The sequence below is a fragment of the Myzus persicae genome, unplaced genomic scaffold, assembly GCF_001856785.1.
Source record: "Myzus persicae strain clone G006 unplaced genomic scaffold, MPER_G0061.0, whole genome shotgun sequence".
In the NCBI taxonomy this organism is placed as follows: Eukaryota; Metazoa; Arthropoda; class Insecta; order Hemiptera; family Aphididae; genus Myzus; species Myzus persicae.
The window spans coordinates 1-17,408 of record NW_019101055.1 but is presented as its reverse complement, the minus strand read 5'-3'; the positions used below and the strand labels follow the sequence as shown (position 1 = coordinate 17,408).

Sequence of the window (17,408 nt, the reverse complement as noted above, 5' to 3'; positions counted from 1 at the left end):
TAATATTTTATTTTATTACCTTTAAATACATTTAAAATTTAATTAATTAAAAAAAAATTGTAATACTCTTATATAAATAACCTTATAAACGAGTATAATTAAATTAGTATATAATATCATTGATTAGGTATAATAATATTATGCAGATTATTTGTATAGATACTTCACAATTTACATAGCCCAATATACCTCGGACATTGTATACAATGCCCGGTCACTGTACACAATGCCCGGACATTGTATACATTGTCCGAATTTTCCACTTTGCCCGTAACAGATACACGGGTACACCTAATTTTGATACCTACATAAATTCTTGGCAAAGTTACGATTTCTTATTTAATACTTGGAATGATACTTTTATACAATCAATAATCATTAATTAACTGTTTTGTAAATGTCACTCTTTCTGAATTTTAAGTGCAAGTTCCTTAAATTTTCAATCAAAACCATTTTTAAAGCTTTTGTATTCCTGAAAATTAGAATATTTACTTCGATTTTAAAAATAACCAAATGTTTAGTCATAAACTTTCGCACGTTTTAAAGTTTTAATTGTAATAACCTACTTTGAAATAACATGTTAAAAATATTATTGACATTCAAATCCTTTAATTTACAAAACGATGATAAATCCCAGCTCTACACTCAGTAATGATAATTTAAACACAATACACACTCTTGCACACCCGCACTTTGAATACCTATTATATTATTATACAATATAAAAAATCCTATTTACAATCTACCACAACCCGATTATCAGTTATCATATACAAATTATAGTATTATTTCGTTGTCAATCATGGCAATATAATTTAATCATTTTTTGAATTATCAATTTGGTAATTATAATAATTGGATGATAAATAAAGTAAATCAACAATGACATAAAAAATAACATATTGACCAAATAATTACATTTAATAACATAGTATAATAGTCTACAGCCTATTTGTGAAACAGTTGTACTTGGTTTATAGTCAGCATAACATACTCAAATATTTTGTTCTTGAATTATTTAGTTTTGATTAGTAAAAGTTTTATAGAATGTCATGAACTTATTACATTGATTTAAAATTATTCCCGTATCAACTTTAAATTAAATACTATTTTAATATAATGTGTTTTTGAGTTCATAATTTCGATGAGACTGGAGTAACTGAGCAGAACAATATATTATCATAATATCCAAGGTAAATCAATTTCTTATATCATGCTATATTAAAATTTAAAACATTGCAGTAAATAAAAACTTATATCTGGTATATAAAATTCAGTAAACTAGTAGATTTTTAATTAATTTATTATAATCAATAAATTACTGCAGTTTATTACTAACCATTTACGATAAGTATCTATTGCACTGAAGTAAATAAGACATAGTGTTAATAATTTATTCATAATGAATCGTGTTCATACAAATATGTTTATTTGCAAAAAGCATAAAAATAATGATACAATAATCGGTAATAATGATTTTATCTTAAGTTTTGTTTACTAATTAAATGTTGTAAATTACTCAAAATTATACATTTTGAAGATTTTTCAACTGTTAAAATAAAAGCTTATGGTTAATTATTTACGTATCATATACTTGATTCGAGGGTTTTAAATTTAATGCTTCATTTAAAATCATCTTTATTATGCGTATAATTATCTAATTTCACAAAACTTAAATCTCTTATGTCATAACAACAATTTTAGCACCAGACTTTTGGGAATTTTTAGTTAGGTACAATTTATATGTTAATACTTAAAACATACAGTTATTATTCAAATAGATGAGAACAATTTCAAATATTATTAAAATTAATCAAGTAGAAAAATATTTCCAAAAGTTATTACTTAATCCAATATTTGTCAACTTTATTAAAATATATTTTATGTAATTTATTTATCATGTGATATTTAAATAAATATGTAGTTCCTAAACATTTTTTAGTCTGTAGACTATAAGATTATAATTATTTTGCATTACCTACAAGTTAAGACTAATTAACCGAATTATATGAATCTCGTCAAGTATAATACATCTATATTAATGATATTTCATAACATGTTCTTAATTTTCAGAACATTTCCCTTGTGCCTAGGGAAATTTATGCACGAACTAATAAATCATAAATCTTCAGTATCAACTGTAGAAATTACATTATCTTTCTTCACTTCATAGCTCATTAATTAATTGTTATAGATTGTTCCGATTTTAAATAACTGTTTTAAAAAACAATGAAAATACCATTCCTATTATTTCTGTTGTACTATATAAATATTTAATTCAGAAAAAAAAATCTAAAAGACGACCTCGAAAATATATATTATTTTTTAATAGGTGCTTTATACTCTTAAATTACTTTTCAATACAGACTTTGTGAATCCTAAGTATGCATAATACGCTTCTGCCGGAGTGACAGAGATAAGAAACCTGGGTGTGGTACCTACATTCTTAATGAAACAAGCCACTCACTAATATTAATATGTGATTATAATATTTTCCTACATTTAATTTAATTACAAACTGTACTACGATAAGCTTTGATATTTTAAAAGTAATTTGACTGTGTCTGCACCGCATAAAATAAATGATATATAAATGGTTTTAAAATTTATATTAAGCTCAATAAATTGCAATTAAGAGTATTATCAGGAATTCAGTTAATTTGCAATTTTATTTAGCATCTAAGTCATGATATTTTATGTTTAGATAAATCTTTTGAGAAAACTTATGATTGGTTTTCATAGCTTTATATTATTGTTTTCGTTTTTTAGAGTCGTAGAAAATCGAAAAAATATGGTTAATCATGGGCGTCAAAGAAGCTATTACGAACGTTATTTTATTCATAGAATTATTATCACGATGGTAAGTAAACAATATAGTTTCAAGTTAAAAATTGCAAAATTATATTTTTATAAAAAGTATTCCCAGTGTTTAGACATTTAGAGTTTTTCATTTGCATTAAAATATTTTTTTGCGTATAAAATGAAAAAACAATGTTGAAATATATAACAATTAACGAAATAATAACACAAAATAAATTACCTTTAAATAAACCCAACATGTACTAGAAAGCTGTGAACTTATCTATACCTACTAATACTGAAGGTTTTTGAATAGACATAAGCTTGAATGTTTGCCAATACTGTTGTAAAAATTAATTAAAATAGTTATTTTTCCTTTTTTTATTTTGATCTGTAATATATTATAAATAGCTTAAGCACATTATTATGTAGAGGTTAGATTTTTAGTGCACATTAATTTCATAGGCCAAGCTATAAATAATACAGAAATCGGGATAAAAACTACCTTGAAAACAATCTTTAAAATAAATATTGGTTAATTTGATAATAATAGAAGATATTTAAATTAAATCATGAAATAAATAATAACACTTCATATATTAACTATTATGCAGTTTTTTTTATATTGTGACGATAAATGATAATGTACGAATTTTAAATGATATGAAAGTGTATAAGTAGATCATTTAATAATATATTATGAGGTAATATTTTATATGTATAAATAAATATAAATAAAATAATAATATATCTATAGATACAAACTAATTAGAAAAAGTGATTTTCTGTCATTGTCTAACACACTCTGATTGAATTCTAAAAATATTTTAATTTGTCGCTAAGTCTACTTGAAATCGAATTTTCTACATATTTTATTTTTGATTTTAACTTCTTCAAAAATTTAATTATTCCATTTTTTAATTCACTCCTTTTTTAGTATAACTTTTTTAGATTTTAGAGGGTTAAATTTAAAAATTTAAGATAGTTGATCTCAATTACACTTTATGACACATTCAAATCTGTTTTAGAATTTTTTCTGTTTCACTAGATCAATCGCTACACATCGGAATGAAAACACATCTAAGTTTCTATGTTCCACGTGTGCTAGACAAAGTCAGAAACTCAGAAAGCTGTATAATAAATAACTATATTCATTAAATATTATTTAATTATATAATTTTTAACAGTCTTCAGTTTGAATTTCAAAATATTTTATAAATGTATATTTTTTTTACGATATAATTTAGTATGTAACTTAGTAAAAAAGTATATTTTAAAGTAGGTAGGTAATAATTGTACTTTTTAATCTTTTGTAAAATAAATTTGGGGAAAAAATTATTGTTCATGTTTAAAAACGATAGTATAGATTTAAAAGTACATTCAATTTTATTTTATATTTATTTTGAACATAAATCATATAGCTTGGATTTTCATGTGACATTAAATAATAATTCTTTAATACTTGATTTTTAATATTAATATATCAAGGTTTTTTATTAGTGTTATAAATATAAGCTATACAATTGATGGAATAACTTTTCGCAGAAATAATATAATCTATAAATAAAAAATTTAAATGTTCGTTGATGATTTTTAACATTGGTGTAACGTTATTTAAAAACAAAAGTTCTTGCTATACTTTTTTTAAACTTGTATTATAATTTTTAAAGGGTTCAAATGTTTTGGGTGATTGTATCAATTATCAAGAACATAAAAAGTCTTTTCGTTCAAATGCTTGCCATATTTTTAAACGTTGTCACCAAAAATTATAACCATCTAATATTTTTTTTTAAAATCATTTTATTTTTAACAGGTATTTGTATCTCTATCACATGCAACGTCATCGAAATTGGAGAATAATTCAACGGTTTGCTCGGAATTCTTATCATGCCTGAAATGTGCGAAACATGCCTCTTGCAGTTGGTCTTTAGACATTCAGACATGTATAATGACACCTTCAAGTTTAGGCAATTTAACAGTGAATATTGAAGGACACTGTCCCCAGTTCTCCATACTGAAAAATTCCGTCCTAAGGGATGAGTTATTTTCGTACACTGTGGCGGTGTCGAACGACAAGAACAATTTCGTAAAATTTCTACAGGGGCATAAAATCACGTGCAACCTAGAAGAAGAGGAACTTGAGGGATATATTTTAAACGAAGAGATCAAATGCAACACGAAAAAACTAACGGCGCAGAGGGACAAGCGATTCAAAGCTTTGATGATTTACCATTATCACATTACGATCGACGACAACATAATACTAAGATTCAACAACGATTCCGACAATTATTTTATGTATTACGATCACGAGTGCAATAGGTCATGGAGGGACGAGGAGTGCGTGACGTGCATGTGGAGCGGATACGGGTACAAGAACTATTTCAAACGGTGTTCGACAGAAAACCGGTGCGTGGGCCAGTACGAGTATTACGGCAAGTGGCGCTTGAATAACTACACAGCGGTGACGACTGGCGATGTGGGCATCGACGGTGGCGTGCGTCTGGAGTGTCCGGAAGCCGAGATCCGGTCCGTGGAGCCGATGACGGCACCGTGGCTGGGCGGCACGACGGTGAGGTTCTCGGTCGTTAACCACCACATCCTGGCCGAGGGAAATGAAGTGGCAGTGACGGTGGCGGGGCGCGAGTGCTCGGAACCCAAAACCAGGAGGATGGCTAGCGGTGCCGTGACGTCCATCTCCTGCACCATGATGCCGGCGGCAAACACAGACCGCCGCCGCAACCACGAAGGCCCAATTCGGTTGCTGTACACCGGTGACCTGCCAAAGGTGAGCATCACGTCGGCGCTCGTCATCGGACTGGTGGATCCGGTGATCACGGACATGAGCCCGAGGTGCGGGCCCGCAACCGGCGGCACCATGTTGCGTATCGGCGGCCGGTTCCTGAACGCGGGCACCACGTTGCGGGTGTCGGTGGGTGACTACGCGACGTGCGACCCGGTGGCCATATACTCGGACCTCATACTGTGCCGGACGAACCCGGCCTCAGTTGACGGACCCACGGCGGCCAGGGTCAACGTGGTGTTCGACGGCCAGCTGAGCAAATACGTCGGCGACGGGTCGGTGGTGTTTACGTACGCGGCCGTGCCGGCGCTGGACCCCGGCCAATCACTGCAAGGCATCGCGTCAGGCGGCACCGCCGTCCAGTTGCGTGGCCGACACTTCTCGTGTCTGCGGTACGCCATGTTCTACGTCAGACATGGCGAACGGGTGCACTACACCAGTTGCAGGTTGGTCAACGATACGCTAGCCGTGTGCAGAGCGCCAAAGCTAGAGTACGGACGCGGCAGTGCGGTCATGTCGTTGAAGTACGGACTGCGAGTGCAGGACCCCGAGTACCGCGAGATGGACCTGTTGCCCCCACGGGACCCGCACGGCTACAGCTTGCACGCCGACCCGGTGTTCGTGGACTTCGTGACGGATGGCCGCACATTGACGATCAACGGCCGCGACCTGGACCGTGGCTACCGGCCGCAGGACGACCTGACAGTCCGGTTCCGCGGTTCCGGTGGCATGTGCGACGTGACGTCCACGGACCACCGACGAATCGTGTGCGTACCCTCCACCAATGGGTCCGTGACCGACTTGGGAACTGTGATCGGCGTGATCGTCACCATCGGCGACACGTTTGCGTGCGTGGTGAAGCGCAAGGCGGACGGACGGAGCCGCGGCCTCGGCGGGGGCCCACCATACGGCGTGGTCACCGGCGTCAAGATTGTCTGTCTGGTCGCCATCGCCATGGCATGCATCGCCGTCTACCGCACCAAAGCCAGACACCGCGTCGGCGCCACGGCGTCGGCTGCGTCGGCCGCATGCACCAACCCCACTACCGCGGTCGGATATCGCAACAAGTGATCGTGGCTGAATGGAGGACGACGGTGCTATACCCGATAAATATAATATTATTATTAATTTGTAAGTACGTGTATTATTTAATTGGCCGAAAGACGTTTGACAAAATTTGTACGAAATACCAACCGTGCACTGTTCGTAAATTAGTATCGGATGTCCGCACGTCCATTTCGACGGTTTTTTATATTAAATTATTATCAACTGTAACTACCTATATTATAATGTGTTGGTTATAATAATACATCGTTTAATTGATTTTATTTTTCTGAAGTTTTTTGTACTAATTGTAATAAAACCATAATTGTTGTCGCCCCTTATTGTCCCTTAATGTACACAGGTCCGTCTCAAAATATACTTAAATATTATTATTGTCGTTAGCTTGTGCCGGAAACGTCGAGCACCGATTTCGGTTTCAACATAGGTTAGGTTTATGAGTAGGTACCTGTGCCCATTATACGATGCGAATACTTTTTGTGTCACGGAATTCACAGGTGAGATGTTCGAGTGGTATTGTATTTCATATTGTTATATTTGAAAACGACCAATGTATAGAACTATATACATCGACATGAACCTAATATATATGTAGGTATAGATATTTGGATTGTTATACGTTTTTGTTATATCTGTTGTTCGTTAACCATTTAATCGTGTTTCGGCCTAATGTATATTTAAGTGTCAACTAATATTAGTTGAAAACACGTTTTTATCCATCAATATCTGGGGGTAATGGATTATTGATAAGTCTCCTTGTCTGGAGACCTAAATGCGTCTAGGCGCCACATTTTGTATACGAGCGCCGAGCAGTCGCCAGATAAGACTGTGGTCATTTGAGTACGGAGGTATGAAGAGCGCACATCTAAAATATTCTTATTGAAATTGTTTCGTTTTTAATATAAAAAATTCTTATATTCTCTTTATTATAAAATAAAAACTTATATTTGTTAAACATTTTTGTTTTTAACGGTCATACAATATTCAATAAACAGATCTGAACCCATCGGATAGAACAATAAAATCGCAAGCAGGTAAGTAAAACATACCAATATTTATATGCATTTAAACCCTAAATATAAAATTATAAAATTATAACATATAACCAAATTATATATTATTGTATAACACGTTTTTAAACATTCCGCCAGAATAGAAAAAATTGATCAATTAATATAATAACTAGGTAGACTATTATAATAGCGAATTTATAGTCATTTTATTTTCCTAATTTATTTAATGACAAATCTATACTGTAATATTAGCAGTCTCGTAATGTTAAAATAATAAAAATATATTCATCTATGTGGTCATAAATATTTCTTGATTTTACATTAACAAAAGCAACCTTATTATAATTTTATGTTACTAAACATTTTTAAATACAATATTTTTTTCCGGGGTTGATCTTCAATTTTTTAAAATTTTCATTTTTTGTTTTAAAATATAAGATTAAAATTAAACGACGAAGCACGATTGTTTTTATTTTAAAGAGAAAGCTTTCAATAAATTAAAAATATCTTTTAATAAGTGAAGTAAAATACATAGCTCATTAATATATTGTGAATGACTCACAGTGGCGATTCGTGACTAGTTCCCCCTGGGGTAATGAAAACATTTTTTATAAATATCCACACATCTTATATTTTCCATTTTTTTTCGGTGCTATATACTTTATACCTATATAATACGAAATAACTTTTGTTTTAAATAAATGTTTGTTGTCTTGATAATGTCAACAAATTTACCCAAACATGGGGGCGATCCACACATCGCTCTTTTTTGTCACTGATGTGCCATCGTGCTGTCGTGGTACATACCTCCCAGTTTCCAGACTACTGTATAGCAATAATATAATACAATAATACCAAGAATATAGTAATAATAATAATAATAATAATAATAGGTACTTTAATATTACAACATGTTGTCTATAACTCGCATTACAAAAAAAGCCTTTTCAATATCTCCTTAATGATAATTAATTATTTATAATTCAACTTTCAAAATAATTATATACATTAGCTACCGACTACCGTGTAGATTTTCGAATACCTAATGCATATTTAAATAAAATATATAATGCTTTGTCGAGATAATAATTTCCACAAATAGTGATACCTATTGCCACGGGAGGTCGGTAATTGTGCCACATTTTATCTACCTGCTATGTATATAATAATTGTTTACATTTTACTACCCGGAGATTGGGCTACAAATTAAATCTACATTTTTAAAGTGTACCCGGAGATTGGACTGTACAGCATAAAAATATAAAAATATATAACGTTTATTAACTAATAATTATTTTTATAATGCATGAAATACAATAATTTTTTTTAAAAATAATGTCATACGCAGATTTCACAAATTTCATATAATATATAAGGTCAATAAAATTAGTCAAATAATAATAATTATAAATATTTTTTCTATAATATACACTAATCTTTTAAAATAATAACACACGCAGATTTCACAAATTTACCAACACCAATAGTCAAATAATAATATAATAATAATATTTTTTTTTTATAAGTACATACAATTATTTTGTTAAATAATGTGATACCGATTTTACAAATTCAAATCTATTTTTTTCCCTTCTTCATAATTTTGAATTTCATTGAAAATAAATATTTTTCGAATCAAAGTTCGTTTTCTTGCTTTTATCGTTCCTATGCTTCTCATTTTAATATATACTTCGGATTGACCCCAATAAAACATTTACAAAATTATGAATATTTGGATGTGACATATAAAAATTGTTTTTGAAATGTGAACAAAAGGACTCGACGGCATTTGTAGTGCGAGTTACAGATTCAGAACGTAACGCCCATATATGCGGAGGGAAAATAGAATCGTCACTAATATAAGTGTTAGCCCCTTGCCGCTTTAGGTACTAGTGTACTACCAATATGATAGTAAGTTTACAAGTTATACAAACACAGTGGTCGGTGAGATACAAGATTTTGATTTTGAACTCTAATTATAGCATTATTGTAATTTAAGATAAAATTAAAATTAAAGGCTTATAATACAATTTTGCAATTTAAATAAGTAACTAATAATACCGTATAAAATGCATTTAGTAATTTTATCTTTTATTTGCAAAAATATGCTTCATTTAAATTTAATTTTTGATGATTCATCACTTTCTATAGCAACAACCAATAAATCATTCAAACGATTATCACTCATATAGTCACCCATATTGTCATGTACTCATCAGTTATAGTTATTATTATTATTATTCTCATTTGTTTCTTTTCCGTATCTCTGTACCACTATTGATAAAAAAACAATCGATTTTTATCCTAAATTGTGCTTTGTGCCTTTGTCATCAAGATATGGAATATAAGAATATACTGAGACACTAAGTAATAATATAATAATAAAAGTACTTAGTACGAGTATACTATTTATCTCGATGTGAATTGTACTCGTCTTATCGTATTGATTACAGATGATTCATAATATAATAAACAAATAACAAATAAACTAAGTATATTCTTTATCTCGATGTAATTTGTACTAATCTTATCGTACTGATGAATCATTCGACTTTAAGACTTCTAAGGCCAAGATGATTTGTATGTTGCACCTTGGCCTGTAGGCTGAAATGGTTCTAGAACCGGTTCATATTGACCTGTAGCCAATTTGGAAATTTGCTACAAATATAATGTATTGGGTATTTGGGTTTCAATATCATTTATTTTTGCCCATATTATTGAGGGATTCAGACTTTTATTGCTGACAGCTGTTACTATGCATACTGTAGGTATAGTATCGATTTTATTTTTGTAAATAATATTTTCGATATACCTGACCATACATATGGAGTATAATATGTATATTGTACACTCACGAGTAAGTGAGTAGGGGTAAAAAAAATGTGAGTAGGCAAAACAGTATAGGTATCAAGTAATTCGTCATAGTCAAGAATAGGAAACTTCAATCATGCTACCTACTGAAAGGGTTGAAGACAAAGCATTTTTATAATGTAATTGTATGAACTTATGTATACCTACCTTGCTTTAAATTAAATAAATGATTATTTTATTTTGGATGGTTACTAAATTCTGGATAATGACATAGGTATCTTAAAAAATGGTACCTAATTCTATTATTTATAATATTTCTTCTTATTTTATAATTAAAATATGTTGAAGGAATTATCTAAAGGTACGTTATTGCATGATTTTTATACTTTTCTGTTTAAAAGTATTAGTTTTTAATTTATTACACATTTTAATTCAATAAAAAACGCAGATATTAAAATATGTACAAACAATTTGTTAGGTTAAAGTAGTTTTAGATTCTAAGCGACGATTTTACCGTTATTTTGGCCCAAAATATATAGGTACTTTCTAGTTTCTCTGAAAACTTTTTTTAATAGACAGAACATTCAAGGAGAAATGATACAGGAAATCTTCAGTGAATATTTGTATTAAAATTTTCTATACACCATATAATTTCATACTTTGAGTCACGTCATTTATAGCCATATCAAATTTTCGGTTATAGTTAGTTTTTTTTAAAATTAATCTCGATAAAAAAATTTCCGATCGGTCAAAAACTTGGAAATGAAATACAAGGTTATTCGTTATAGTTGTTGTTAGTGGATATTTAAAAAAAAATTTGAAGGTACCTAACCATGAAAATTTGCAAATTATTTTGAGTTAGAAATTCTTAAAAAGGTTCATTTTTACATCTAAGATTTGAAAATTTAATACAAGACACATCATAAGTGTATCCATCTTATTAAAAAAAAAACCTACCGGTAAGTCAAATTTAGTTTTTATGAGCATTTGAAGTTTAATTCTTACAACATTGGATATTAAATCAATTTCAGACGGAGTGGTTCTCTTATTTTGTAGTAATTAGAAAACAAATTGTCATAGTTATTTGAAATTTATATGATCTTTTTATTTTATATTTTTCATACTAACTTCATACAATTTTCGAAATATTTTGATTTGTTTTGAGCTGTTTACGGACTTTTTCAATTTTTTTATTTTTATTCTCTATGAATGTGAATAAAATGTTGGTTCGAAAAGCTTGAAAATGTAATACAAGGCGCCTCACACATTGTTACAATATCAGTTATATTGTCAATAACACATATTTTTTTATAGACATTTGAGTTCAAATTTGGACGAAATTACATATTGAAGCTAAGAAAAACGATTTTAGTTATTTTGTTGTATGAATATTTTTAAAATATTATTATGCACTATGTAGTATGTTAGTATATTTTATACATATGATGGCATTTACAAATGCAGTTTTTTCAGCAATAATGGATTTAAAATAAATTACTTTTGTCTTCATTCGGAATCGTTTTTCGTATACACTGATTTTATATCATTGAATTCAAATTTAACACGCCCATTAAAGTGACCTCCTAGACATTTAATGAACAGCATTAACACTCTAGTATTATGATTTGACATTGTTTTAAAATCAAATATAACAACACGTCAACACACTGACTAGTGTGTACCTATAGGGGTTAGTCATTTGCTACACGATTTTTAATATTATTTTTTTTAATATTTTTCCTATGCTCTATAAAGGGTGGAGATAAATAAAATACAACTATGATATTAATAATAATTATTCATTTTTCATTTTATCTACATTTAAAATAAAAACAAATTTCATATTATTATTATTCATTACAAATTACCAAAATGTATTTTAGATTTTAATTTTCAACTAACCAAATAAATATGTTTTTTGGAAAGAAATCAATACGATTTTTTTCACAGATATATATATATAGCTATCCATTTATCAAAGAAAATATAAAGTTAAATAAATTATAGGTACTACCTATATAAATAATACTCATTACTTGATATTGAAAATGTATAATACATAACAATGAACTGATTATATTTTAGGAATTGTACAAAACTCAAGCATGATGGTTGACTTGACTGCAGGGTCAAGGAAACAACTTTGGAACGGTTCATCTATTTATGGACTCCTTGTAGTCGCATTGGTAAGTACAAATCTATATAACCTTCATAACTTTTTGAATAATTCAAAATAATATTTTTAAGTGGGTGTAATACCGTCTGCTTTCGAGTTCAATTTAGGCAATTTTCTTAGTATTTTAGAACGAGTCGTGTGAGCAATGAGTAAAAGAAATAGTGGAGCTCTCACGGATGTGCACTCATCACGTAATATTATGCTGCAAATTATTCTTTACACCAATATCAATTATTTTGTTTTATATGTGGTAAAAGTATTTTTTTGATTCAATATCAAACAATATAAAATTGTATTTTTAATTTTATATACGTGATATAAGATAACTAATCTTTGAGTTGTTATAACTAAGCATTTTCTAAAAAGTATTAAAGTAGAGCTTACAAGGAGTTATCTGGTGTTTGCCCCAAAAATATAAAATATGAAAATCAATCAATTTTAATCATTAATTCTTTTCGACAAAAATAAGTTTTACTAAATCCAAGGTTTACAAATAGTTATTACATATTCTAGCCATGCATCATAATATTTTGTTAATTACTTATACGATTTATCTGATTGTAGAACCAAAATTCAAAACAAGACAATTCGATACGTATCTGATTATTGTATAGAAATATAAATAATTTTTTTTATAATTATATTGTTAAAAAGTAAATTCGTGGGGCCAAAACATGGAAAGCAAAAAAAGGGTGGAGTGGGGAGGGGGGAGTCATTCAAGGGTCATTCATAATGTACATGTTAATTGGCTTTTATTTTTTTTATAATGTTATTGTAAATGTAGCTCGTGCAGCCAGTTGTCCACCTCTACTCTACAGTGTTATACTACACATTAATAAAACACAGTTATTAAAATTATTTTTTTTCAGGTGTTTATATGTATATCACAAGTCGATTCGTTCAAGCACGATAGCAACAAAGACGCAGGGGACTGCTCAGGTTCGCGGACGTGTACAAAATGTGCGCAAAACCCGTCGTGCAGCTGGTCGTTGAAACGGCAGGCGTGCGTGAACACGACGCGGAGGCCGGAACTGTTGATGGTGAACATCCGCGAACACTGTCCGCAGTTCACCGTCGTCGACAGCTTCGTCTACAAAATGCACCTGCCCTTCACGTACAAGGTGAAGGTGTCGAACGACGTGAGCGGTTTCATTAAGTACCTCGGCAAGAGCAACATCACATGCTCCCTGAAGGGCGTGACGTACAACGGTACGGTGAGCGAGGAGGCGGACACGATCAACTGCCAGACGATAAGCAACGACAATCTGGAGTTCGACAAGCAGCGGCTAATGATCTACCACTACAGCATCGCGTTCGACGGCGTGCCGCTTCGGATCGACGACGGCGTCAACAACTACTTCACCGTGTACAACAGCCATTATTGCGACATCACCAACAAGACCAAAGACTGCGTCGCGTGTTCCTGGAACTCGGAACTCAACACGTTCTACTACAAACGGTGTTCGGCGGGTAACATGTGTACAGGCCTGTTCGAATTCTACGACCGCCGGAACGCGACTGCTTTCGAGGACACGGCGGCAGACGACCCGGACAACAAGGACACCGCGTCTCTGCTCACTGAATCCGGACCGCCCGCGGGAGTTTGCCCGGACATGACGATTCAGTCGGTGGAACCGCTGTCGGCCCCGTGGTCGGGCGGAGCAACGCTGGTGATAACCATCAAGAACCACGAAGTGCTGTCCGAATCGCGGAAGGTGACAGTTATGGTGGCCGGACGCGATTGCGTCCACCCGAAGAAGATCAACGGCGAGACCATCTCATGCACGGTCGGATCACCGAAGCCTGACGACTTGGCCACAGGCCCGGTGCACGTCATATACGGACAGCTGAGACTGACGTCGGCACAGACATTCCAATTCGTCTACCCCGAGCCAACCGCCCTTAGCCCGACGTGTGGCCCTGTCTCCGGCGGTACCTTGTTGCACATTACCGGCCGTTCCCTGGACGCCGGCAGCACGGCCACTGTGTCCGTGGGCCCTGCTAACGTGCCGTGCGAGTTGGTCGCTAGGTACGAGGACCGCTTGCTGTGCGTGACCGGACCGTCGGACGCGCCGGCCGCGGGCGCCGTCACCGTCGTGTTCGACAAGTTCCTGAGGAGGAAAGTCGGTGTAAACGGTACCGGCGCACCGCTTTCCAAGGCTGCGGTGCAGTTCGTGTACGCGGGTGACCCAGTGCTGGACGCGGGACAGCCGTTCTCGGGCATCGCTTCAGGTGGAACCTACATCCCGGTGCGTGGCCGCCATCTGGCGTGTGTGAGTAACGCCACGCTGTACGTGGACGACTCGGACGGCGTGCGACACTATGCCGGTTGCACGGTACACAACGACACGTTTATGGAGTGCCGGTCACCAGCGCTCGAAGCGCCCCGATCGTCCCCCGCTTGTGCCACGGCCGTTGCTCCGTCATTGAATTTTGGTTTCCGCGTGCATTTTGCCGACCACACTTTGGACTTGTCCCCTCAGTCCGACTTTCCCAGTTACCGGCTGTACGCTGATCCGGCGTTCACGGATTTTGATACTGACGGCCGCAACGTGACGATCAACGGCCGCCACCTGGACCGAGGCTACCAGCCGTCCGTCGACCTGGCCATCCGATTGCGTAACGCCAAGGGCACCCCGTGCACAGTCATCAGCACACAGCGACGACGAATCGTGTGCGTGAGACCGCCGTCGTCAACCGAGGACGGTGACCTGCGTGAAATCTACGTCACCGTCGGCCACGAATTTGGCCGCACCGTCAAGAAGAACAGCAACACCGACAATCGTTTAGCAGACGGACCGTTGGGCGTGTTCGAAGCGTTCCTGCTGATGGTCGGCATCCTCACCGGCGTGTGCTTCATGTCGGCGCTGGTCGGCGCGGTCTACGTGGTGTGGAACAACAAATGCAACATCCGCCGATACTTGTAATCCACCTCGGCCACAGTAATATTACATTGTGTGCTGGACGTATCGAGGAGTACAGCATCCGGTAGAGCGATTCGGCACAAACAGTTCAAAAACTTATTGATGATTTTAATTTGTACATTTTGGTTTTTTTTTTATTTTACTCTGTATGCATAGATAATAATCTAATAAAGTAAATTAACTATTTTTATAATGCCGGTAAACTGATGATCACTAGGATCTATACAGGTTGGCCATAGATTGTGAAGTAATCAAACAAAAATTTATAATGTTTTCAGATTTACATTCTTACATTAGATTTAAGCACTTTATATATTATTAACATACAAATTATACTGGTTAAAATTTTTAAAATATACCTGATATCAAACTTACATTTTCGGTATTTTAATATTTTTATTTTAGTTCGTTTGAGTATTGATTAGTAAATATAAATTAAACAATTAAATTTACTATATTAATAAAAGATATCATCTACAAAATATTGTATATACTTTTACACTTACTTAGTGAACATTGTCTGATATATTATCTGATTACAAATCGTCGTATTTTCTATTAAAATAAATTAATCTTACAATAACTGTACATAAATCCAAACCAAAAAAACAATGTTTATAATATTTTCTATTTCTATTTATTTACATATATTTTTTATATTCTATAAAGCAGTGTTTCACGACCTATTTAGATCCATACAAATGTCGACAACTTTAAAATATTTAGTAAATTTTGGAAAAAGTAAAAATTTATAGTCTTTGTAAATTAATACATTAATATGTTATCATTTTATTAAGAATAAAATGAATATTTACTCAATTAAAATTTAAACAGTTCAAAGAAAGGTTTATACTTAAAAACAATTATTATAGAAACAGAATTATCTAGTTTATAAAGGAAATTAGTGCGATACTTGTGTTTAACGAACCGAATATAGATGTCTTCGATTCGTGTCGTGGGTGAACGATTGACAAACTTGCTCATAATTCGGCATACACTTTTTTTTTTTTGGTTTTGTTATTTCTTACGTCGAAAATGCTGATTCATATACACGTGTATGATGTTAAAAAATAACACAAGATTTATAATGCTTTTTTGCTCACTCCAGCGTATATGTTTTGCAAATAAACTCAAAAGAAATCATTTTGAGACTTATAAAATTTCGATTTTAGCATTATATTTTTTAATATTTCTGATAAATGTTCTCTTCCCCTATAAGTTAGGTTTGCATTTTTATTATTTTTTTCTACACATTCAGTCCCCATGTACATTATAATGTACATACATTTTTATAATTGATAATATTAAATAATGATAAGCGCTACGTTCGTAATTGTGATGTCAATGAATTCGTTATAAATTATAATGTGTAGAATCAGAATAAAATATAATATCTTACATAAGTGTTAACAACATTATTAAATTCAACTGCAAAAGGGAAAAAATATGATAATCATAACCTGATTATTTTTCGATATGGTTTTTTCCCCTCTCGAATGTATGTGATAATATAAAATGTTGTGCATTTTTTTATTAATTCTTGACATATTCGTTGATGTTTTGCCGCCGGTTTCGTTATTATACGTACAATATCACGGAATTTATAGAAGGTACTATTTATGTACATTACAATGTACATTGGGACTCGTCGGCTCAACACGACCGCGTGACGGGAACGGACGACATGAAAGTCATAATTCTATTATTTTCTATAAGCAGGGCTCGAGACTTCTAGCACTAAAAAACCATGAAATATGCGCTATAATATGCCTTAAAAAATGATAAAATATGCACTGTAATATGCTCAATAAAAAAATTTA

General features: G+C 33.2%; 2 protein-coding genes across 2 annotated transcripts; both read left to right on the top strand.

Moving 5' to 3' along the window:
* The first annotated feature begins 927 nt into the window (after positions 1–927).
* Positions 928–6,756, top strand: LOC111027535 (plexin-A3-like). Its single transcript, XM_022305933.1, has 3 exons — positions 928–1,193; positions 2,770–2,860; positions 4,613–6,756. The coding sequence occupies exons 2-3, from the start codon at positions 2,792–2,794 to the stop codon at positions 6,671–6,673; spliced, it is 2,130 nt and encodes a 709-aa protein (XP_022161625.1). The 5' UTR covers positions 928–1,193; positions 2,770–2,791; the 3' UTR covers positions 6,674–6,756.
* Positions 6,757–6,878: 122 nt separating this feature from the next.
* On the top strand, positions 6,879–15,886 carry LOC111027534 (plexin-A1-like). The gene is made up of 3 exons (XM_022305932.1): positions 6,879–7,698; positions 12,574–12,674; positions 13,534–15,886. The coding sequence occupies exons 2-3, from the start codon at positions 12,594–12,596 to the stop codon at positions 15,589–15,591; spliced, it is 2,139 nt and encodes a 712-aa protein (XP_022161624.1). The 5' UTR covers positions 6,879–7,698; positions 12,574–12,593; the 3' UTR covers positions 15,592–15,886.
* The last annotated feature ends 1,522 nt before the right edge of the window (positions 15,887–17,408 follow it).